The sequence below is a fragment of the Pristiophorus japonicus genome, chromosome 12, assembly GCF_044704955.1.
Source record: "Pristiophorus japonicus isolate sPriJap1 chromosome 12, sPriJap1.hap1, whole genome shotgun sequence".
Classification (NCBI taxonomy): domain Eukaryota; kingdom Metazoa; phylum Chordata; class Chondrichthyes; family Pristiophoridae; genus Pristiophorus; species Pristiophorus japonicus.
The window spans coordinates 129,022,276-129,046,801 of NC_091988.1; the positions used below are offsets into that span (position 1 = coordinate 129,022,276).

The following is a 24,526-nucleotide window of genomic DNA, read 5'->3' on the forward strand; positions in this document are numbered from 1 at the left end:
GCCGACTGTAATTGGGCGTAACGTGGCGCTCCCTGAAAATTAAACGCCGTTCGATGTGCTCGGGGCTGTGAAACATCCTGTACTACTGTTCACAGCTCAATAAAGACACACAGTACAGACATGGCGAAATGCAAACCTACCTCCGAATCCTTGTTCCCGCAGCTCCTCGCCCCGGATAATGGTGGGAACAATTCCCAGTGTATTCCCAACCATTTTTATTTCCTGTAAAATGAAATATCCATTGAAGTGAATGAAATCCCAATAATGACGGTCGAGTGGCCGAATGCATTGCTTGACATGGCATTGAGTTATGCAAATCAGGAGGACCAAGGTTCAACCACTGCCCTGTGCTGAGTTAGCTGATCTCAGACAGGGCAGCTTTAGAGCCTTAGCACCCCTAGGCACAGTTCCCATGCCTGATCATTATTCAGTAGATTCCTCCTTAAAAGTGAGGGAGTCAGTGTGCACATGGTGTCGGGCTATGCAGTAATATCGTCCAGTGTCAAATACCCTGGGCTGGATTTGCAGGTCTTCTGCGATCCGTTTTTTGCCCTGGAGAGGTGTGATGGTGTGCTGGGCGGGTCACCCTCGGGTCCAGTTTTGCAGCAGTGTGGAGCAGCACCGCCCGCAAGAGCTGCGCCAGGTATGCATCCCCCCCATCCCACCCCCGGTTGTGACCAGAGTGAGATTAAGCTCCTGCCCAATTCGTCCACCCGGAAGCACGCCTTGCACTGACCGTCTGGGAAATCAGGACGGTCCAAGCATCACGGCGGTGAAAAGGTGAGTAATGGACTCTTCAGGTAAGTGCGATTTTTTTTTTCTTTGAACTTCTTTTGCGATTTGTGTTGTGGTGGCGGGAGCAACGTTTTGGGAATGTTTTTGTGGGGGCGTTTTAGGTTCCCTCTCCTCCCCCAAGCCTCTCTCGGAGTGCTCCCGAGCCTGCTCTTTAGCTCGGGTGTTTCCCATCCTAGCGCCACGAGAGGTGTACAACGCCTCCCTTAGCGTTGCGCCCCTGATGCAGGGCACAGCTGCCCAAACTTAACTACCGAGGCGCAAACTATTCCCCGTCCCACCGCCATTAACGCCCCAAAAACTTAAAAGCCTAAAAGCCAGCACTCACAAGGAATGGCCAATTGATCGAATCTGCCTGCAATACAGCAGGGTAGCACTGGGGGAAATGAAAACCAGAGCGTGACAGAATGTATAAACGTAAAAGTGTATCAGAAAGTGGGGTCAAAGCAGGAAAAAATGATTAAAAAAAAAATTTAAAAGCTCTTTATCTGAATGCACACAGCATTCGTAACAAAAGAGATGAGTTGACGGCACAAATAGATGCAAATGGCTATGATCCGATAGTGATTGCAGAGACGTGGTTGCAAGGTGACCAAGGCTGGGAACTAAATATTCAGGAGTATTTGACAATTCGGAAAGGACAGACAGAAAGCAAAAGGAGGTGTGGTAGCACTGTTAATAAAGGATGAGATTAGTGTGTTAGTGAGAAACGATATTGGCTCAGAAGATAAAGATGTTGAATCAGTTTGGGTGGAGATAAGGAATAATGAGGGGAAAAAGCTGCTGGTGGGCGTAGTCTATAGGCTCCCTAACAGTAGCTATGCTGTTGGATGGAATATAAATCAAGAAATAATGGAGGCTTGTAATAAAGGAACAGCAATAAGCATGGGCGATTTTAACCTTCATATTGATTGGACAAAGCAAATTGGCCAGGGGAAGAGTTCATAGAATGTATCCGGGATAGTTTCCTTGAACATTACGGAACCAACCAGGGAGCAGGCTATTTTAGATCTGGTGCTGTGTAATGAGACAGGATTAATAAACAATCTCCTTGTAAAGGATCCTCTAGGAATGAGTGACCATAACATGGTTGATTTTCAAATTCAGTTGGAGGGTGAGAAAGATGGATCGCAAACCAGCGTCCTAAACTCAAATAAAGGAGACAAAGATATCAAGGCAGAGTTGGTTACAGTGGACTGGGAAAATAGATTAAAGTGTGGGACAGTTGATGAGTGGTGGCAGAAATTTAAGGAGATTTTTCATAGATCTCAATAAAAATATCTTCCAATGAGAAGGATAACCATCCGCGGCTAACTAAGGAAATAAAGGATGGTATCAAATTGAAAACAAGGGCAAAGTGGCCAAGACTGGTGGGAGGCCAGAGGATTGGGAAACTTTTAACAGCCAGCAAAGAACGACGAAAAATATAATAAAGAAAGGGAAGATAGATTATGAAATAAACTAGCACAAAATATAAAAACAGATAGTAAGAGTTTTGACAGGTACATAAAAAGGAAGAATGGCTAAAGTAAATGTTGGTCCCTTAGAGGATGAGGCTGGGGAATTAATAATGGGGAACAGGTAAATGGCAGAGACGTTGAACAAATATTTTGTATCGGTCTTCATGGTAGAACACACTAAAAACATCCCAGTAGTGGATAATCAAGGGGCAATAGGGAGGGAGAAACTTAATACAATCACGATCACTAAAGAAGTAGTACTCAGTAAAATAATGGGACTAAAAGCGGACAAGTCCCATGGACCTGATGGCTTACATCCTAGGGTCTTGAAAGAAGTGGCTGCAGAGATAGATTGGTTGTAATCTACCAAAATTCCCTGGATTCTGGGGAGGTCTAAAACCGCAAATGTAACACCCCTATTTAAAAAGAGAGACAGACAGACAGAAAGCAGGAAACTATAGATCGGTTATTGGGAAAATGCTGGATTCCATTATTAAGGAAGTAGTAGCGGGACATTTGGAAAAGCATAATTCAATCAAGCAGAGTCAGCATGGTTTTATGAAAGGGAAAGCATGTTTGACAAATTTGCTGCAGTCTTTGAGGATGTAACGAACATGGTGGATAAGGGGGAACCAGTGGATGTGGTGTATTTGGATTTCCAGAAGGCATTCGATAAGGTGCCACACAAAAGGTTACTGCACAAGATAAAAGTTCACGGGGTTGGGGGTAATATATTAGCATGGATAGAGGATTGGCTAACTAACAGAGTCGGGAGAAATGGGTAATTTTCCAGTTGGCAAACAGTAAACCAGTGGGGTGCCACAGGGATCAGTGCTGGGACCTCAGCTATTTACAATCTATATTAATGACTTGGATGAAGGGACCAAGTGTAATGTAGCCAAGTTTGCTGATGATACAAAGATGGGTGGGAAAGCAAATTGTGAGGAGGACACAATAAATCTGTGAAGGGAAATAGACAGGCTAAGTGAGTGGGCAAAAATTTGGCAGATGGAATATAATGTGGGAAAGTGTGAGGTTATCCACTTTGGCAGAAAAAATAGAAAAGCAAATTATAATTTGAATGGAGAAAAATTGCAAAGTGTTGCAGTACAGAGGGACCTGGGGGTCCTTGTGCATAAAACACAAAAAGTTAGTATGCAGGTACAGCAAGTAATCAGGAAAGCAAATGTAATGTTGGCCTTTATTGCAAGGGAAATGGAGTATAAAAGCAGGTAAGTCCTGTTACAACTGTACAGGGTATTGGTGAAACCACACCTAGAGTACGGTGTACAGTTTTGGTCTCCGTATTTAAGGAAGGATATACTTGCATTAGAGGCTGTTCAGAGAAGGTTCACTAGGTTGGTTCCGGAGATGAGGGGGTTGACTTATGAAGATAGGTTGAGTAGGTTGGGCCTATAATCATTGGAGTTCAGAAGAATGAGAGGTGATCAAAACATATAAGATATTTTAATTCATAGGGAAAACTAAAACTGGGGGACATAGTCGACAAGGTGAAGGGGCTCGACAAGGTGGATGCAGAGAGGATATTTCCACATAGGGGAATCTAAAATTAGAGGACAGAGTCTCAGAATAAGGGGCCGCCTATTTAAAACTAAGATGAGGAGGAATTTTTTCTCTCAGAGGGTTGCAAATCTGTGGAATTCTCTGCCCGAGAGCTGTGGAGGCTGGGTCATTGAATATATTTAAGGTGGAGATAGACAGATTTTTGAGTGATAAGGGAATAAAGGGTTATGGGGAGCGGGCGGGGAAGTGGAGCTGAGTCCATGATCAGATTAGCCGGAGCAGGCTCGAGAGACCAAATGGCCAACTCCTGCTCCTATTTGATGTTCTTATGCCTGCTATAATCCAGTAGGAGAGGAGGAGTTAAAACTGGAGGAGTAGTGGGTGAGCAGAGCTGGGAGACTGGGCGCTTTATGCTCAGTGCTCACCCACAGCACCATCCAGTTCCCCCAGCCATTAATACAAATGCTTTCCATCTTTAATAGCACTTAGATTCATGATCTGCACATTTTCCATCAGCTAAAATTGAGAGCAGGGGCTTTCCATAAATTCCACCAACTGCAAACTCCGATAAGACCGCAAGCACTGTAACGTGCATTGCTGGAATATCAGCTAACAAAGAACGAGGGGTCAACACTTCACACAAACCTTTCTCATCAGCCAAAGACAGCCACTAACCCCATCATCCACATTACTCCCATATCGGCAACAGCAGGGAGTTAACCCTGGAAACTAGTACCTGCTCTGTGAGTGACGATTGGACAGAAGCTGCACTATAGCAGTAGGCACGAGTTCCCCAGTTACCAAAAACCATGCTGTATGTGCACAAACCAGCTCTGCCCTCACAGCAAGTGGCTGAATACTAAGCTCCTGGGTCTGACTTTCAATTGCCAACTTAACGTCCTCCGCCCTGGCACAGGCTGTATACGAACAGGAAGAGGCCATTCAGCCTGTTCCCATTCAGTAAGATCATGGCTGATCAGCATGTACCCACCTTGGGGTTCCGTAACCCTGAATACCCCACTGTCCAGGGTCCAGAGTCTTCAAGTCCAGCCGCGGTTCTTTAACCGCAACGTGGAAAACCAGCTGGGGACAGTGCACCAGAATTAAATCTTGACCACTCACCTCGAGAAAAGTATCTGTGTTCATTTCATTGCAGGGTGTGTCCACGATTCGAGCTGCCAATCGGATTCCATCTGCAGCGCTCGCTAGACACTGTGAGCAAGAGAGAACATGCATAAAGCAGCAACCGAGACATAAGAACATAAGAAATTGCAGGAGTAGGCCATACGGCCCCTCGAGCCTGCTCCGCCATTCAATACGATCATGACTGATCCGATCATGGACACAACTCCACTTCCCCGCCCGCTCCCCATAAACCCCTATTGTTTAAGAAGCTGTCTATCTCTGTCTTAAATTTATTCAATGTCCCAGCTTCCACAGCTGTCTGAGGCAGCAAATTCCACAGATTTACAACCCTCTGAAAGAAGAAATTTCTCCTCATCTCAGTTTTAAATGGGCGGCCCCCTTATTCTAAGATTATGCCCTCTAGTTCTAGTCTCCCCTATGAGTGGAAACATCCTCTCTGCATCCACCTTGTCAAGCCCCCTCATAATCTTGTATGTTTCGATAAGATCACCTCTCATTCTTCTGAATTCCAATGAGTAGAAATATAGAAAGTAGAGGCAGTAGTAGGCCATTCCAAAGCACCATCACACACACTTACAGTTCCTACTCACACCCCTGGGAAACATCTAGGATTACTTCAGCACAGTATTGCAGGGTCTCGCTTCACCCCACCGAGGTGCACACTGACACTGTGGGTGTGCCTGCGAGATGGTCCGCAAGGAAACCAGGGTAGCAGGGGCTTGTCTCAACAGCTACTACTTTGGGGGCAAAAGATGACAACTACTGCACATGTAGAGGATAACCACCAACACGGACTGGTTAGGCTGAATGGCCTGCTTCTAGTGTCGTAGATTCTATGTAACTGGGAATACCAAAGTCACTGCAAACAGTAAAGGGAGTGAGTTACAAGGCACTTCTGCCTGGTCCCTCCCCTCACAGAAAGGGCAGGAAATGTTCACTGGTAACATCAATCCAGACCAAGCTGCTGTGAACAAATAACTGGTTACTTGAGAAAACTGAAGTGAGGAGGAAATCGATACGATCCAAACCTATGAGACAGCGTAAAGTACAGGTTCTAGAACATGGTATATAACCTGCAGGTTCTAGAACACGGGGCGATATATTGTGCGGGCTCTAGAATGTGGGATAATATAACATACAAGTTCTAGATCCATACAAGACAAGAGTGCAACCACTGAACCACGGCTGACACGCAATTAGCGACTGAAGCAGTCAACGGGTCAACATTTAAGACTAGGTTAGGTGTGAAAGGGAAATAAAGGGAAACGGGCACAAAGTGGGCACATGGGATTCGGACGATTGCTCAGGCAGAAGGTGAATAACAATGTAGGCCAGTTGGGCCAAATAGCCTGTTTTGGCGTTGCAATTTTTATGTCATTAACTGGCAATTATAAATACTGCTCATTCACAGCATCAATTTTAACATGGGATGTTTTCTGATCAAATACCTCGAGTGTTGTTGCTTCAATCGGGCCATTGTTCGGTCCAACTAGCAGGAACTCAACTGTGACGACACGCTTGTCGGAGCGCCGGGAGGCACTGGATCGGCGGGAAAAGAGCGGGAAGGCCCTTGCAATCGCACAACCGGAAGCAAAAACATCAGAGCGCTCACACACCATCTGAAAGAGAGGAGCAAACCCCGTCAACACAAAGACCATTCTCTTGTCTAGATCATTTCATAGTTATTCCAAACCCCTCCCCACGGGACATGGCATCCACGAGCGCGCGTACAAGCAGCCGACTTCTGCCCAGATCATTGCATTGCAGATAGATGGGGCAGCAGCGAACATTACTCAAGTAAACGCCCACTGACTTCTCTCCTTCCTCTGGAATGGATTGTGGAAAAATCTTGGGAATAAGTCCACAGCCCATCCGTCTTGCCACTCACCCAGCAACATTGAGATAGCCGTGCCAGCTGTGGCTCAGTGGGCAGTTCACACGCCTCTGAGTCAGAAGATTGCGGGTTCAAGTCCCACTCCAGGAACATCAGCACATAAAATCTAGGCTGACACTCCAGTGCAGTGCTGAGGGAGCGCTGTACTGCTGGAGGTGCCGTCTTTCAGAAGAGACATTAAACCGAGGCCCCGTCTGCCCTCTCAGGGGGACGTAAAAGATCCTATGGCACTATTTCGAAGAAGAGCAGGGGAGTTATCCTCAGTGTCCTGGCCAATATTTATCCCTCGATCAGCATAACAAAAAAATAGATTATCTGGTCATTTTCACATTGCTGTTTGTGGGAGCTTGCTGTGCACAAATTGGCTGCCGCGTTTCCCACATTACAACAGTGACTACACTCCAAAAGTACTTCATTGGCTGTAAAGCGCTTTGAGACGTCTGGAAGTCGTGAAAGGCGCTATAAAGAAGAATTCTCAACTTAATTGTTCTACCCCCCAGTGTTATTGAGATGCAGTGGTCCAAGAAAGAACAAGCACTGACTAAATGGCACGGTTTCAAACACAGATACAGGACCTGCCTACACCCGAGAGACATCGACCAAGCTCTGCAACTATCAGCAGGATCAGGCGGGTCCCACCAGAAGAGTTCCCATCCAACACAATTAGAGCAAGTGAATAACAGGAACTCTGTGGCAGAAGTGAAACATATGACCACTGTAAAGAACAAATTTATATATAGCACCCTTTCATGTCCTTAGCATGTCCCAAAGTGCTCCAGTCAATGAAGTACTTTTGAAGTGTAGTCACTGCTGTAATGTATGAAACATGACAGTCAATTTGGGCACAGCAAGCTCCCAAAAACAGCACAGAGATGAATGACCAATTCATCTATTTTTGGGTTATGGGATAAATATTGGCAGGAAGAACTCCACTGCTCTTTTTCAAAGTAGTGCCATGGGATCTTTTACACCCAGCCGAGAGGGCAGACAGGGCCTCGGTTTGACGTCTAATCCGAAAGACGGCACCTCTGACAGTGCAGCACTCCCTCAGCACTCCACTGGAATGGCAGCCTGGATTATAAGTGCAGCAAAGGAACTCTCTGCACCTTGCAAGAGAGTAGATGCGAGTCACTGTCTCGTATCCACTCCACCAGACTGCACAAGATGAAGGCTTCCAGGAGGCTACAGACAGCTTGTGAACAAAGGGGTTACTGATTCTGGAGAATATCCGAGTCAGTGACCTGTGCTGGTACCTACTGCCAGTCAGCTTCCACTTAGGGCATACAAGTGGCTAGGTATTTTGATTCACTGATCCTGCAATCCCAGTGGAGAGAGGGTTATAACACAGCAGCCATGACTCACCAAGCCATGCTCCTCAATGGCTGGTAAATCATCTCTTTTGCCCACTCAGCACTAAGGCTCTGGGTGAGAATCTAACGCACTCTGATGTGATGTAAGGGTGTTAAAGTCTCCAGTCAGATTTTTGTGCGAAAGGTCCCACAGCCAGCATTCCCGTTAAGGTGCGCGCGTGCAGTAATCTGAAAGATCCCACGCAGACCGCTCACCAGCCTTTACACTGTAAATACCGCGCATGCGCAGAAATTTACAGGGACTGTGCATTAAACAAAACAGTCCGCACAGAACAAAGCGCCGTTTACAGGGAACATTGGCCACAGCCCGTGTCTGTCGAGAAAAAAAACACACATACTACCTGGCTCACCTGGAAAGTGTATATCGAAGTTTTGTGTGGGACAAGGAAATGCAATAATGGTGCAGTAGAGTTCCTCTTTCAGGGCAGATGTGAAAGCAAAATTGAGGAACCTTTCCTCTGTGCTTATCCCATGTTGTACCACAGCTGCAACTGCTTGTGCTAGCAAAGGATGACGAACAATCCCAGTAAAGAAACTCTCAGCTTGACAAGCATAACATTCAGCAGGAAAGTACACTTGTCGTCTGTCAACGGCAATTACCTGATCTTCACAAAGACTCGCATTTAAATTGCGACCATGTCTCAGAAACAGCCCACAGTGCTTCACAATCGATTGCTTTGAAGTAATCTGTGTTTGGCAGGGATGGGAGGGGACAGAATGTTGGTGAGGACACCGGGAGATCTCCCTGCTCTTCTTCCGATAGTGACCAGAAGACTGAAGCAGCAGCCTTCGTAGTGAAGAACCTGCAGACAGACCTTCAGCACGAGGACACTCTTAGCTTCTTGTTTTCAGTAACGCAGCAGGGATGAAGGATATACTTGCCATAGAGAGAGTGCAATGAAGGTTCACCAGACTGGTTCCTGGGATGGGGGGAATTGTCCTATGAGTAGAGATTGAGTAGACTAGGCTTGTATTCTCGAGAGTTTAGAAGAATGAGAGGTGATTACAGGGTAGATGCAGGGAGGATGTTTCCCCGGGCTGGAGTCACAGTCTCAGAATAAGGGGTCGGTCATTTAGGACTGAGATGAGGAGAAACTTCTTCATTCAGAGGGTGGTGAATCTTTCGAACTCTCTACCCCAGAGGGCTATGCAGGCTCAGTCTTTATGTATATTCAAGACAGAGATAGCTAGATTTTTGGATATAAGGACAGTGCAGGAAAGTGGAGTTGAAGTGGAAGAGCTGTGGAGGCTGGGTCGTTGAATACATTTAAGGTGGAGGTGGACAGAATTTTGAACGATAAGAGAATCAAGGATTATGGGGAGCGGGCAGGGAAGTGGAGTTGAGACCATGATCTTATTGATTGGGGGAGCAGGCTCGAGGGGCCGAATGGCCGACTCCTGCTCCTATTTCCTATGTTGTCCCCTTTCACAATCTCTGTGCAGTGCGTCAGGGAGCAGTACAGGTACTTACCACAATGCAGCGGTTGGCTCCTCCAGGCAGACAGCTTCGCACCAGGCGTGTGAGGAAGGGCGCGGCCGACGGACTATTGTGCCGACTGACCCGAGAGGGCAAGGCAGCGACGGTGGCGTACGTCAGGTACAGGGGGCAGCTGTCGGTGGGGTTGGGGTTGAGGTTGCCCAGCGCCGTTTGCCAAACCTGCGGAAGGGGAAAGAAAAACCTGCATTTATTGAACGCCTCTCACAACCTCAGCTCGTCCCAAGGCACTTCATAGCCAATGAAATACTTATGAAGTGTAGTCATTGTTGTAACATTGGAAATGTGGCAGCCAGTATACGCACAGCAAGCTCCCACAAACAGTAATGGCCAGATAAACTTACTTCCTGGTATTGGGTGAGGGATAAGTATTGCCGGGTGGAGAACTCTCCTGCTCTTCTTCGAATAGAGCCACTGGATCTTTTATGACCATGTGAGGGAGCAGACAGCACAGTTTAACATCTCATCCAATAAATGGCCCTTCAACAGTGCAGTACCCACTAAATTACAGGGAGCATCGTGCGGCAGCACGGCCTGGAAATCGGCATGGTCCAGGCCAGCAAGACCATCAGCAGGCCGGGGCCCATTGGAGGGAGCAGCGTGAGGCAGAATACCACTGCAGGGAGCAGCGCGTGCTGCTGCAGGAGGGCGATGGCTGTGAAGCCAGGTCACTGATTGCAGTGCGGGCAGGCACAGCAGGAGGGGCGAAGGAGCGGCGAGAGTTTATAGAGGGAAGTGACCGGGGCCCAGAAGAGGTGAGGGCCCAGGGGCAGCACGGGCCAACTCACACTACGATGTGTGCGCGCACTAGGTCCGTGCAGCAGAGCTGGTCTCCGGTCGTCCTGGTTAACCCTTGCCACTGGACCAAGACCTAGCTCTGTCAAGCCCATGTGGAGGCTGGTGTGCAACGGTTACCACACGTTAAAAAAGTCCACGCAGAGGCATCTTCCACCCTTCAACTTGTAATTCGGGACCTAGAATATTAGGTCCTTCATTGAAACACCTGTGAACTCATCCCTTTTTGGCATGGAAGCAAGTTATCCTCGCTTCGAGGGACTGCCTATGATGATGGTTCACTCAGTACAGCCTAGCTTGTGCTCAATTCTCTGGAGTGGGACTTGAGCCACGACCTTCTGACTCAGAGGCGAGATTGCTGCCCACTGAGCCACAGTATTACAGCGCTTGAAATGAGTCAAGCCTGATGGATTCAACCTCCAGATAATCATCGCTAATGTCCTAGGAGTACAGATAGCTGATCAGTCTGAGGCCACGAGGGCACATGACCTCATCAGGTTTGACTCGTTCAAAACTTTGTGTGGGCAACCAACCTGATTGAGGGGATGGAGGGATTGGATTATGACAGGCGGTTACATATATTGGACATGTTCTCACTGGAGAAGAGGTGGTTGAGGGATGACATAATTGGTGTTTATAGGATTCTAAAGGGACTCGATAATGTAGAACGTGACGAGCTGTTTCACCTTGTCTAGAAATAGTAAGGACAGAGGACCCGGCCTGCACCTGAAGTGGGGTCAATTCAAACCTAATATGCCGAAACTATATTTCAGTGAGCGAATGGTCAATCTATGGAACAGGCTCCCTGGGGAGATGGTGGTTGTCATGTTTGTAACCACAATGTAACACCACTGTATTACTGTATACACACAACCTAGATGCACACCTTGACCACAGTATTACAGCGCTTGAAATGAGTCAAGCCTGATGGATTCAACCTCCAGATAATCATCGCTAACGTCCTAGGAGTACAGATAGCTGATCAGTCTGAGGCCACATGACCTCATCAGGTTTGACTCGTTCAAAACTTTGGGAGACACTCCTTACCTGATCTCCCAGGTATATAAAGGGAGGTCCCACGCAGGGTCATCACTTGTGGAGTGCTGTGAATAAAGAGGTGAGGTCACAGAGTGACCTTGTCACCGGAATGTGCCTCATGTTTCATGCTGTCGAGTAAGGATTTTACATTGGCGACGAGAAACAGGAACTTACGACCCACGAGAAAGGCCACTGGTAGTGCAGAGGAACGGTACTGTGTTGGAAGACTGGGACGATTTTGTCGAGAGGCTTCAGCAAAGCTTTGTTACGAAAGAATGGCTGGGGGATGCAGCGGCAGACAAGCGAAGGGCTCAGCTTTTGACCAGCTGCGGACCAAAGACTTACGCGCTCATGAAGGACTTACTAGCACCCGAAAAGCCGGCGAAGAACTTAGCAAATTGATCGGGGAGCACCTCAAACCGGCGAGTAGCATACATATGGTCCGACACAGATTCTACACTCACCTACGTCGTGAAGGACAGAGCATACCGGACTTCGTAGCAGATCTCCGGCGTTTGGCCAGCCTCTAAGTTCACAGATGCCTGCAGGGGGGAAATGCTAAGGGACTTCTTTATCGAGGGCATCGGTCATGCAGGAATTTTCCGCAAATTAATTGAGATCAAGGATTTGACCTTGGAAGCGACGGCGTTGTTAGCTCAAACTTTCATGGCGGGGGAGGAAGAGAGGAAAATAATATACTGCCTCTAACGTGGCGATGGGTCAGGGAGTCAACATCATCAATGCGACTCAAAGCCCCGCAGGCAGGCAGGGGCAGTCTGACACTCCCCAGGCAGCAATAGACCCCAGAGTAGGACTTCAACAGAGACAATGGCAGGCTGAACGGACATTCATGCCATCACAGTGGACAATGCATCCCGGGATGGGGCCATTGACACCCACTAATAGGGTACTTAAGACCAGTCAAAGGGACAGTCAGCACGGAATGCCTGGCCATAGTCCCTTTGTCCCCAACAATGGAAACTTTAACTCATGCTGGAGGTGTGGGGGAAAACACTCAGTCAGATCTTGCAGATTTCAACAGTTTGTCTGCAGAAACTTCAATCTCAGTGGCCATTTAGCTCGAATGTGCAGGAAGCCTGCAACCAGACTGATATATGAGGCAGATGGACCAGAAGAGGGTTCTGTGAGGCAGGATGACGTTTGGGGCAAATCGATGGACGCCGAGGTCCAGCGGGTCCATGTGGCGAACAGTTCATACACCAAAACGGCACCAATGATGATGAGGGTTTTATTAAACGGCATCGCAATATGCATGGAGCTGGACATTGGGGCCAGCCAGTCACTCATGGGCGTTTAGCAATTTGAGAAGCTATGGCCACTTAAAGCCAGTAGACCCAAATTAGCACATATTGAGACACAATTACGGACTTACACTAAAGAAATCATTCCGGTGCTAGGCAGTGCAATGATGGCTGTCACACACAACGGGTTAATGAATCAGTTGCCGCTCTGCATTGTCCGGGGTAATGGTCCCGCACTGTTGGGCAGGAGCTGGTTAGCCGAGATGAACTGGAAATGGGGGGGGATGTTCATGCAATGTCATCTATGGAGCGAAGTTCGTGCTCAAGTCCTACAACAATTCGAATGACTATTCCAACCTGGCGTCGGGACTTTCAAAGGCACCAAAGTAGTAATACACATCACCTCAGACGGCAGGCCAGTGCACCACAGGTGCCGTATGTGATGCGGAAAAAGATCGAGAGCGAATTGGACCGGCTGTTGAGAGGGCATCATCTCGCCTGTTGAATCAGCGACTGGGCGAGCCCCATCGTTCCCGTCCTAAAAGCGGATGGCTCTGTCAGGATCTGTGGCGACTACAAGGCCACTATCAATCGGGTGTCCCTACAAGATCAATACCCTCTCCCGAGAGCGGAGGACCTCTTCGCCACGCTGGCAGGTGGCAAGCTGTTCACCAAGTTGGAACTCACTTCAGCCTGTATGACCCAGGAACTGGCCGACGAACCTAAACTACTGACCACCATTACCACGCTCAAGGGACTGTTCGTTTATAACAGGTGCCCGTTTGGCATTCGATCAGCGGCCAAGATTTTTCAACGAAACATGGAAAGCCTGCTTAAATCCATTCCTGGAACGATCATATTCCAGGACGACATCCTCATCACAGGTTGAGACACCGAGGAACACCTCCACAACCTGGAGGAGGTGCTACACCGACTGTCCCGTGTAGGTCTGCGACTCAAGAAGTCTAAATGTGTGTTTTTAGCTCCTGAGGTTGAGTTTCTGGGCAGGAGGGTTGCTGCAGATGGGATTCGGCCCACCGAATCCAAAACAGAGGCGATTCGACGAGCACCCAGGGCCTGCAACACATCGGAGTTGCATTCATTTCTGGGACTGTTGAACTATTTCGGGAACTTTCTGCCGAACTTGAGCACGTTGTTGGAGCCGCTACACGTACTCCTGCGTAAGTGTTGCGATTCGTTTTGGGGGGACTGTCAGCAACGTGCTTTTGATCAGGTGCGAAACCTAATTTGTTCAAACAAGTCGTTGACCCTGTACGACCCCTGTAAAAAAATTGATTCTGACATGTGATGCATCGTCCTATGGATTGGGTGCGTGTTGCAGCAAGGCATTGTTGAGGGTCAACTACAACCTGTGGCTTATGCCTCAAGCAGAACGAGGATATGGGATGGTCGAGAAAGAAGCGCTCGCATGTGTCTATGGTGTAAAAAAAAAAATGCATCAGTACCTCTTTGGTAAGAAGTTTGAATTAGAGACGGACCACAAGCCATTAACATCCCTGTTGTCAGACAGCAAGGCTGCCAATGCCAACGCATCAGCCCGCATACAGCGATGGGCTCTCACGCTGGCTGCTTATGACTACTCCATCCGGCACCGGCCTGGCACTGAAAATTGTGTTGACGCGCTCAGCAGGCTTCCACTGGCCACCACTGAGGGGGTAGCGGAGCAAAGCGCCGAGATGGTCATGGCTGTTGATGCCTTTGACAACGCAGGCTCCCCCATCACAGCCCGCCAGATCAAAATCGACAAACAGAGATCCCCTCCTATCCCTGATTAAGAAATGTGTCCTGACTGGGGATTGGGCGCCTGAAAACAGAACATGCCCTGAAGAGGTCAGACCGTTCCACAGATAGATGGATGAGCTCTCCATCCAAGCCGACTGCCTACTATGGGGCAGCCGGGTAGTTATGCCCCAGAAGGGCAGGGAGGCATTCATCAGGGAATTCCACAGCGAGCACCCAGGCATTGTGCTGATGAAGGCCATTGCCCGGTCACACGTTTGGTGGCCTGGAATTGATTCAGACCTGGAACACTGTGTTCGCAGGTGCACGACGTGTGCCCAGCTGGGTACTGCCCCCAGGGAGGCCCCGCTCAGCCCGTGGCCCAGGCCATGCGTTCATGTTGACTACGCGGGCTCGTTCATGGGAAAGATGTTCCTTATTGTGGTAAATGCGTACTCGAAATGGATCGAGTGCATCATTCTGAATTCATGCAAGTCATCCACCACCGTGGAAAGCCTACATGCAATCTTTACAATCCATGGCTTGCCGGACATCCTGGTTAGTGATAATGGCCTATGTTTCACAAGCTACGAATTCCAGGAGTTTATGTCGGGCAATGGCATCAACCACGTTGGGACTTCACCGTTCAATCCAGTCTCCAATGGCCAGGAGGAACGTGCGGTCCAAATCATTAAGCAAGGTATGCTCAGGATTCAAGGACCCTCCCTACAATGCCGCCTATCGCGCCTCCTGCTGGCCTATAAATCCCGACCGCACTTGCTCACGGGAGTCCCGCCCGCAGAGCTACTTATGAAACGGATACTCAAAACCCAGTTGTCCCTCATTCACCCAGTCCTAACCAACATAGTTGAGGGCAAGCGCAAGTCACAAAACGAGTACCATGACCGTAATTCAAGAGGGAGATGTATAGAAATAAATGATCCTGTATTCGTCCTCAATCACGCCATGGGGCCCAAATGGCTTGAGGGCACTGTAAATGACAGAGGGGAATAGGGTCCTCATGGTAAAACTCAACAATGGTCAGATATGCCGTAAGCATCTGGACCAAGTAAAAAAAAAGGTTCAGCATCGACAGGGAGGAACCTGAAGAAGACCATGAGAGGGAGCTCACAACACTGCCAGTGAACGAGCAACAAGAGCAATCAGAAGAATGCACAGTCCCTACGGTCAGCCCGGACAGGCCGGAATCACCACAGGTTACAGACACTCACGTCAGTATCCAACAACCAGAGCCCCAACCGTGGTGCTCCACGAGGGAGCGTAGACCACCTGAAAGACAAAACCTATGATCCTAACAAGACTTTGGTGGCGGTGGGGAAGGTGATGTCATGTATGTAACCACAATGTAACACACAATATACACACAACCTAGATGCACACCTTGACCACAAGGGGTGAACTTGTGGGAGACACTCCTTACCTGATCTCCCAGGTAAATAAAGGGAGGTTCCACGCAGGGTCATCACTGGTGGAGTGCTGTGAATAAAGAGTTAAGGTCAGAGAGTGACCTTCTCCCCAGAATGTGCCTCATGTGGTTTCATGCTGTCAAGTAAGGACTTTACAGTGGTAGTAGTTACTCTTGATTCACTCAAATTCAAATTAGATAGATTTCTAACAAAAAATAACATTTTGGGATTCAGTAAGCTGAGACGACATATTGTAGGTATCATCATCATAGGCAGTCCCTCGGAATCGAGGAAGACTTGCTTCCACTCTAAAAATGAGTCCTTAGGTGACTGAACAGTCCAATACGAGAAACACATTCCCTGTCACAGGTGGGACAGACAGTGGTTGAGGGAAGGGGTGGGTGGGACTGGTTTGCCGCACGCTACTTCCGCTGCATGCTCTCGGCGATGAGACTCGAGGTGCTCAGCGCCCTCCCGGATGCACTTCATCCACTTAGAGCAGTCTTTGACCAGGGACTCCCAGGTGTCAATGGAGATGCTGCACTTTTTCAGGGAGGCTTTGAGTGTGTACAGGTGACTTTGGACCTATGGTACCCAAAACTCTCCACCACTGGGGTTTTATTTGGCTTGTGTCTGGGTCTGTTGTAAACTAATTGATAGAGATTGATTTTTATGCATAATCAACAACTTTATTATCGTTGTATCTGCGACTACCAGTGTGGTATCAGGTGAACTAGATGGATTTTGGTCTTTTATCATCTGCCAATTCCTATGTACAGTGCAGTCATTAGGATTTCGTAAGGTGTAATGGTGGGTGTGTCAAGTGTTTGTACTTTGTCCACTTAAACTGTGAATAACATCCAGCAGCACAACTATAACTGTGGTTATGTTACTCACATCCAGGCCCTGCATAATCTTTCAGCCTGCTTCTGTAACCTTCACTTTGTTCAACTGTACAGATTGACCTTGGCTTAATATTTTATGAGGGGGATGGGATCGAAATGGAAATGAAGCAGCCTCCGAAGCCAGGGCAGGTGGGGTGGGGTCGGAGAGACGATGGATGCAAACCAACTTCTACACAGCTGGGCCAGGACATGGGCAGCGAGTGGGAACGGGTCAAAGACCAGGAGCAGCATCAGGTCATGGGCAGTGCGGCGTTAGGACATTTTGAAGGAGGCTGCAAGTACTGAGCAAGGGGAGATCTGGGAAAATTCCTTGCAGGAAAGACAGACTTTCATTTATATAGCACATTTCCCGACCTCAGGATATCCCAAGGTCCTTTACAACCAAAGAAATACTTTTGAAGTGTAGCCAATTTATACACAGCAAGCTCCCACATACAGCAATGTGATAATGGCCAGATAATCTATTTCTGTAATGTTGATTGAGGGATAAATACTGGCCCAGGACTACATGGTATTTCGAAATAGTGTAGTGGGATATTTCACGTCTGCCTGAGAGCGCAGACAGGGCCTCGGTTTAACATCTCATTGAAAGACATCACCTCCGACAGTGCTCTCTCAGTACTGCAGTGGGAGGGTCAGCCTAGATTTATCTGCTCAAGTTCCTAGAGTGAGACTTGACTCAGAGGCAAGAGTGCGACCCGTTGAACCACAGCTGACAAAAGAACATAAGAAATAGGAGCAGGAGTAGGCCATTTGGACCCTCGTGCCTGCTCCGCCATTTAATAAGGTCATGGCTGATCTGATACTGACCTCAACTCCACTTCCTTGTCTGCTCCCCATAACCCGAGACTCCCTTATCATTCAACAATCTGTCTATCTCCACCTTAAACATATTCAAAGACCCAGCCTTCGCAGCTCTCTGGGGCAGAGAATTCCAAAGATTCACGACCCTCAGAGAAGAAATTCCTCCTCATCTGTTTTAAATGGGTGACCCCTTATTCTGAAACTATGCCCCCTAGTTCTAGACTCTCCCCCACGAGGGGAAACATCCTCTCTGCATCTACCCTGTCTAGCCCCCTCAGAATCTTATATATTTCAATAAGATCACCTCTCATTCTTCTAAACTCCGAGCATCGGCCCAACCTGCTCAAGCTTTCTTCATAAAACCCCCTCATCTCAGGAATCAACCTTGTGAACCTTCTCTGAATGGCCTCCTTAAATATGGAGACAAAAACTGTACAAAAGCAAAATACCGTGGATGTTGGAACCTAAAATAAAAACTGGAAATGCTGGAAATCTCAGCGGGTCAGGCAGTATCTGTCGCGTGAGAAACAGAGTTAACGTTTCAGATCAATGACCCTTCGTCAGAACTCATCGATCCAACGGTAACTCGGTTTCTCTCTCCAGACCTGCCCGACCCGCTGAGATTTCCAGCATTTTCTGTTTTTAGACCAAAAATGTACGCAGTACTCTTTCCATCCATCTTTCAGATGAGACCTTAAACCGAGGCCCCTTCTGTTCTCTCAGGTGGACGTAAAAGATCCCACGGCACTATTTTGAAGAAGAGCACGGAAGTTATCCCCGGTGCCCTGGCCAATATTTATCCACCAATCAAAAGAAAAACAGATGATCTGGCGATCATCACATCGCTGACTATGGGAGCTTGCTGTGCGCAAAATGGCTGCCTCGTTTCCCACATTACAATAGTGATTGTACTCCAAATAGTACTTCATTGGCAATAAAGCGTTTTGAGATGTCCGGTCGTCGTGAAAAGCACTATATAAATGTAAGTCTTTCTTTACTCCAGGTGTGGTCCTGGGGCTGGGGCGGCAGGCTACAGCAGGAAGCAGCGCGTGCTGCTGCAGGAGGGCAACGGCTGTGAAGAGGACGACTGGATTGGACGTCACCATAATCAAGGTCGCTGATTGGAGCGTGGGCAGGTACAGCAGGAGCGGCGAGGTCGGGGCGAAGGAGCGTCGAGAGATTGTGGAGCGATGTGATCAGGGCCCAGAAGAGGCGAGAGCCCAGGGACAGCATGGACCAGCCCACACTGCGATATGTGTGCGCACTTGGTCCATGTAGCAGAGCTGGTCTCCGGTCGTCCTGGTTAACCCTTGCCACTGGACCAAGACCTAGCTCTGTCAAGCCCATGTGGTGGCTGGTGTACAATGGCAACCATATGTTAATAAAGTCCACGCACAGGCATCTTCCACCCTTCAGGATGTTGTTCGGGATCCGGAATTTTAGGTCCTTCATTGAAACACCTGTGAACTCATCCCTTTGGGGTGGAAGCAAGTCATCCTCGTTTCGAGGGACTGCCGATGATGATGTACAGTTGTAGCAGGACTTCCCTACTTTTATACTCTATCCCCTTTGCAATACAAGCAGTTTGCCAGGAATGTCACTGTTTAGAGGGGACCCCGGGAGAGGGGTGTTTAGCTGGGTTACACTAACAGACCAGCCAGTACCTCATTGAATGGCGGCGATGGCTCGAGGGGACATGTGGATGTGGCCAACTCCTTCCAATTGCTCAAGTTCCAGCACGGAGCATTGAGCCCAGTCACACTGGGCCCCCCCCCCACCGCCAGACATACTTGGGGGCAACCATTCCCCACCCCCCCAGACACACTGGAGGACACACTCCCCCACCCCCCCAGACACACTGGAGGACACACTCTCCACCCCCCCTCCCCCAGTCACACTCCCCACCTGCCAAGACACACTCTCCTCCCCACCCCAGACACACTCCCCACCCGCCAAGACACACTGGAGGACACACTCCCTCTCCTCCGCCCCCCCCCCCTCAGACATACTGGAGGACACACTCACCCCTCCCCCCCCCCCCCTCAGACATACTGGAGGACACACTCCCCGCATCGACACACTGGAGGACACACTCCCCCCCCCACTCGTCCCACCACACAATCCCCCCCACAGACACACTGAAGGACACACTCTCCCCCCCAGACACCCCCCCCCCAACCAGACACACTGAACACTCCCCCCACCCAGTGGGACACACTGGAGGACACACTCCCCCCCCCCGCCCCCCCAGACACACTCCCCTTCCCCCCAGACACACTCCCCACCCCACAGACACACTGGAGGACACACTCCCCACCCCACAGACACACTGGAGGACACACTCTTCCCCCCCAGACACACTGGAGGACACACTCTTCCCCCCCATACACACTGAAGGACACACTCCCCACCCGCTCCTCCCCCAGACACACTGAAGGACACAGTTCCCCCCACCCCCCCCCCAGACACACTGGGGAACACATTCCACCCCCTCCTAGACACACTGGGGGACATACTCCCAACCCCCCGGGACACACTGGAGGACACACTCCTCCCCACCCCCAGACACACTGAAGGACACAATCCCCCCCTGCCCCCCAGACACACTGAAGGACACCCCCCCCCACACCCTGGGACACACACTCTCCCCCGCCCCACCCAGACACACTGGAGGACACACACTCCCCCCCCCCAGACACACTGAAGCACACACTCCCCACCACCCCCCACCAGACACACTGGGGGACACACACCCCTCCCCCCCCCCCCCCGACACACTGAAGGACACACTCCCACCCCACCTCCCCAGACACACTGGAGGACACAGTCTCTCCCCCCACCCCCCAGACACACTGGGGGACACACTCCACCCTCCCCAGACACACTGGGGGACACACTCCCACCAGACACACTCCCCCCTTCCTCCCACCAGACACACTCCCCCCCCCCCCCCGACACATTGGAGGACACACACTCCTTCTCCACCTTCCCCCCCCCGCACACACTGGAGGACACACTCTTCCCCCCCAGACACACTGAAGGACACACTCACCCCCACCTCCCAGACACACTGAAGGACACACTCCCCCCCCACCTCCAGACATACTCTGCCCCCCCGCCCCCAGACACACTGGAGGACACACTCCCCCCCCGCCCCCCAAGATACACTGGAGGACACGCTCCACACCACCCCAGACACACTGGAGGACACACTCTCTTCCCCCCCCCCTCCCCCGCCCCCACCAGACACACTGAAGGACACTCCCCACCCCTCCCGACACACTGAAGGACACACTCCCCCACCCGGCACACTGGAGGACACAGATCCGCCCCCCACCCCCCCAGACACACTGGGGGACACACTCCACCCGGCCAGACACACTGGGGGACACCCTCCCCACCCACCGGGACACACTGGCGGAAACACTCCCCCCCCCCCCCAGACACACTGGAGGACACACTCTCCTCCTACCCCCCCCCGCCCCCCCCAGACACACTGGAGGACACACTCCCCCACCGCCAGACACACTGAAGGACACACTCCGCACCCCCCCACCCCCGAGACACACTGAAGGACACACCCCATCCCCCCCCACCCCCCGACACACTTCTTCCCCTTTCCCTCCCCCCCCCCACCCCAGACACACTGAAGGACACACTCCCCATCCCCCCAGACACACTGGAGGACACTCTCCCCCCCAGACACACTGAAGCACACACTCCCCACCCCCCCCCCCCCCAGACACACTGGAGGACACACTCCCCACCCCCCCCGGGACACACTCTCTCCCCCCCCCTTCCTTCCACCAGACACACTCCCCGCCCCCCCCCTTCCTTCCACCAGACACACTCCCGACACATTGGAGGACACACACTCCTTCTCCTTCTCCTCCTCCCCCCTCCCCGCACACACTGGAGGACACACTCTTCCCCCCCACCTCCCAGACACACTGAAGGACACACTCCCCCCCCACCTCCAGACACACTCCGCCCCCCCCCCCCCAGACACACTACCCCACCCCCCCCAGACACACTACCCCACCCCCCCCAGACACACTGAAGGACACAATTCCCCCTGCCCCCCAGACACACTCTTTCCCCCCCCCCCGACACACTGGAGGACACACTCCCCCCCCGCCCCCCCAGATACACTGGAGGACACACTCCACACCACCCCAGACACACTCTCTCCCCCCCCACCAGACACACTCTCCCCCCCCAACACACTGGAGGACACACTTCTTACCCCCCCCCCCCAAGACACACTGAAGGACACACTCCTCCCCTCCCCCCCCGGGCTCACCTCCTCCGGTACCTGGGGCAGCAGCTTGCCGCTGACGGACGTCCAGCTCAGTTTCTGCAGGTTGCCCAGCTGCCCCGCGATCAGCAGCGGCCGGCTGGGCGGCTCAGGCTCGGGCTCCCCGGGCCCGGCCCGGAACCGCAGCTCCACGCCCGCCATCTTAACCCGCCTCGGCTCTGGGGAGACTTTCCCCCAACATCCGGTCCGCGCCCCTCAGTCCTCCCCCCACACACATCTGGTCCGTGCCCCTCAGTCCTCGCCCACCGTCACACAGCCCGCGCTCCAAGGTTCCGGGGGCATTACCACTCTCCCCCCTCAGTATGTTCAAACTCAGCCCCAGGATGAAAAAAAAAGGGGCAAAGCTCTCATCCTGGTCTCTGGGTGACTATTCATAAACCCCAGTCAGACTATTACACCATCAATCTCAAACCTATTGAAAGATTTAGAAAGATGCATAGTTATAGCAGAGGAATTTGTTCAGACTACAGGACTATTCGAGCTCCGCTGGGCGGGCTACATTGTCCGCATGCCCGACACGAGTCTCCCAAAGCAAGTGCTCTACTCGGAACTCCTACACGGCAAATGAGCCCCAGGTGGGCAGAGGAAACGTTACAAGGATCCAATACGAGAACCACAGTCTCTGTCACTGGAAAGGGTGGGTGGGACTGGTTTGCCGCACGCTCCTTCTGCTGCCTGCGCTTGATTTCTGCATGCTCTCGGCGATGAGACTCGAGGTGCTCAGCACCCTCCTGGATGCACTTCCTCCACTTAGGGCGGTCTTTGGCCAGGGACTCCCAGGTGTCAGTAGGGATGTCACACTTTATCAGGGAGGCTTTGAGGGGGTCCTGGACTGTACAGCCACCTAAGGACTCATTTTTAGAATGGAAGCAAGTCGTCACGAGGGACTGCCTATGATTATAAATCCTCTGTGATTCTTGTGATTGTATCTGAACAAACTGGATACAAAAAAACAAAATAATGACCATGAATATCATGGGAGCATTGTCAGTAGGATTAAGGTGGATGTATTCTTTTTTTTGTAGTCTTCAAAGTGGGAATGTAAGTGTTCGTGAATGCAGCACGTTCAGGGGTAAATTCTCAAAGGCAGCAGGCAACATTCAGGAAATCTAAGTATGCACTGACCTTGTTTGATTGCACATTTATTTAAATGCAGACCGCCATCTGGATTTCTGGGCACAGCCTGCTGCTCACTCAGTTGAATGAATCTGGTGTGTTCAAGCAGCCAGGTGAGTTCATGCTCATCCAAAAAACACATTATATTTTATGCTAAATATTGCTGCATTTATTTCCCCCTATGCTTTACGTGTTTTTGTTGGGATGTCTCATTTTTGCACTGCTTGCATTCTTGGTTGCAGCAAGTATTTAAATCGCATTATAGAGGCGTGAGCCTGGCCGTTCCTTGGTGATTTCCAAATGTGCCTGATGCTTCAGACGAGGAAGAAGAATTCATAAGGGTCCACCAAATGCAGATGCACTGACACCTCAGGTACAAGGTGTCCAATGCTGGTTAGACATATTCTAGGAGGTTTCTGTTATATTCAGAATAACTCCACAAGACTGTATACTGTAAGCTCAAACTGTTGTGACCTTGGTCTCTTTAATGTAACTCCAGGGTCTGGAAGCAGCATGATAGACTGCCTTTTATACCTGTTTGCCCAGGGTCTCCCACAGGTGTGCCCCCTGGTGGCAAGTCTTACACATTGGTAATGTTTACATACATAACAATTTCCACATGAATTCCAGCTGTCTTGGCTCCACACTCCCACCACTGGTCACACAGCCTTCCCTGCACCACCTTCCCACACCAACTGGGAAGCAACAGGTTTGTTACCTCATTGATTGACAGTCAAGAAGCAGCCAATTAGTTATAAAAATATTGCAGACAGGGAAAAAGACTAACAAAAAAAAGTGTTTGAAGAAAATGAAAAAATACATAATTTATTAAATGCCCCCATGATTTTTCTCCCGGGCTGCTTGCAGGTTTGACCTGGAGATGAATCTTCAGGATCCAGGTCAATCCTGGAGGGTTGGCAACCTGCACAGGCCTTCTATCTGTACTTGTCCCTTCCACATGTGCCTGGTAATGTCAAAGGAAGTCTGTGTTTACCACCTCTGTCTCACAAGGCAGGCGATTGCTCAGCTGTACAAGGTTAATGTAGCTTTCAACAGCACAAAGCCTTTGTACCACTGTATCCTTCCAAGTCACGCCAGGCAGTTTGCATCTGTATCAAGCAATAGCAGATATTGTATTTACAAGGAGCAATACCATCACTTTCTGTATGGAAAATAGGCATCAGATAGACAAGTAGTAGATTCCTCTCAAACGCATGGTATCAGAGATGGCAGTTATACCAAACCTATAAACCTATGGTCCGTATGCAGAGAGGATTTAAAAAATAATGTCCAGGTGGTATCTGGCCACAGAATATGAAAATGCACAATGGCCACTATCCAGAGACCATCAGTTCCATTCTGGCTGCATTTTTGGATGAAGAAACACAGGGGAAGATGCAATGGTATTTGGGAGACTGCTGCAGAAGGTGTAGCAAAGGA

General features: G+C 50.1%; 1 protein-coding gene across 2 annotated transcripts in view; it reads right to left on the reverse strand.

Moving 5' to 3' along the window:
* npepl1 (aminopeptidase like 1) overlaps positions 1-22,164 on the reverse strand; it is a 43,886-nt gene extending 21,722 nt beyond the window's left edge. Inside the window, exons 1-5 of one of the 2 annotated variants that reach the window (XM_070895923.1) lie at positions 21,968-22,164; positions 9,658-9,843; positions 6,371-6,541; positions 4,899-4,988; positions 141-222 (exon numbers count right to left, since the gene is read on the reverse strand). In XM_070895923.1, coding sequence (XP_070752024.1) covers positions 141-222; positions 4,899-4,988; positions 6,371-6,541; positions 9,658-9,843; positions 21,968-22,111 — 673 coding nt within the window. In that variant the 5' untranslated portion in view covers positions 22,112-22,164. Of the gene's footprint in view, positions 1-140; positions 223-4,898; positions 4,989-6,370; positions 6,542-9,657; positions 9,844-21,955 lie in introns of both variants that reach the window. The other variant, XM_070895922.1, reaches the window with a different exon arrangement.
* Positions 22,165-24,526: the final 2,362 nt, after the last annotated feature.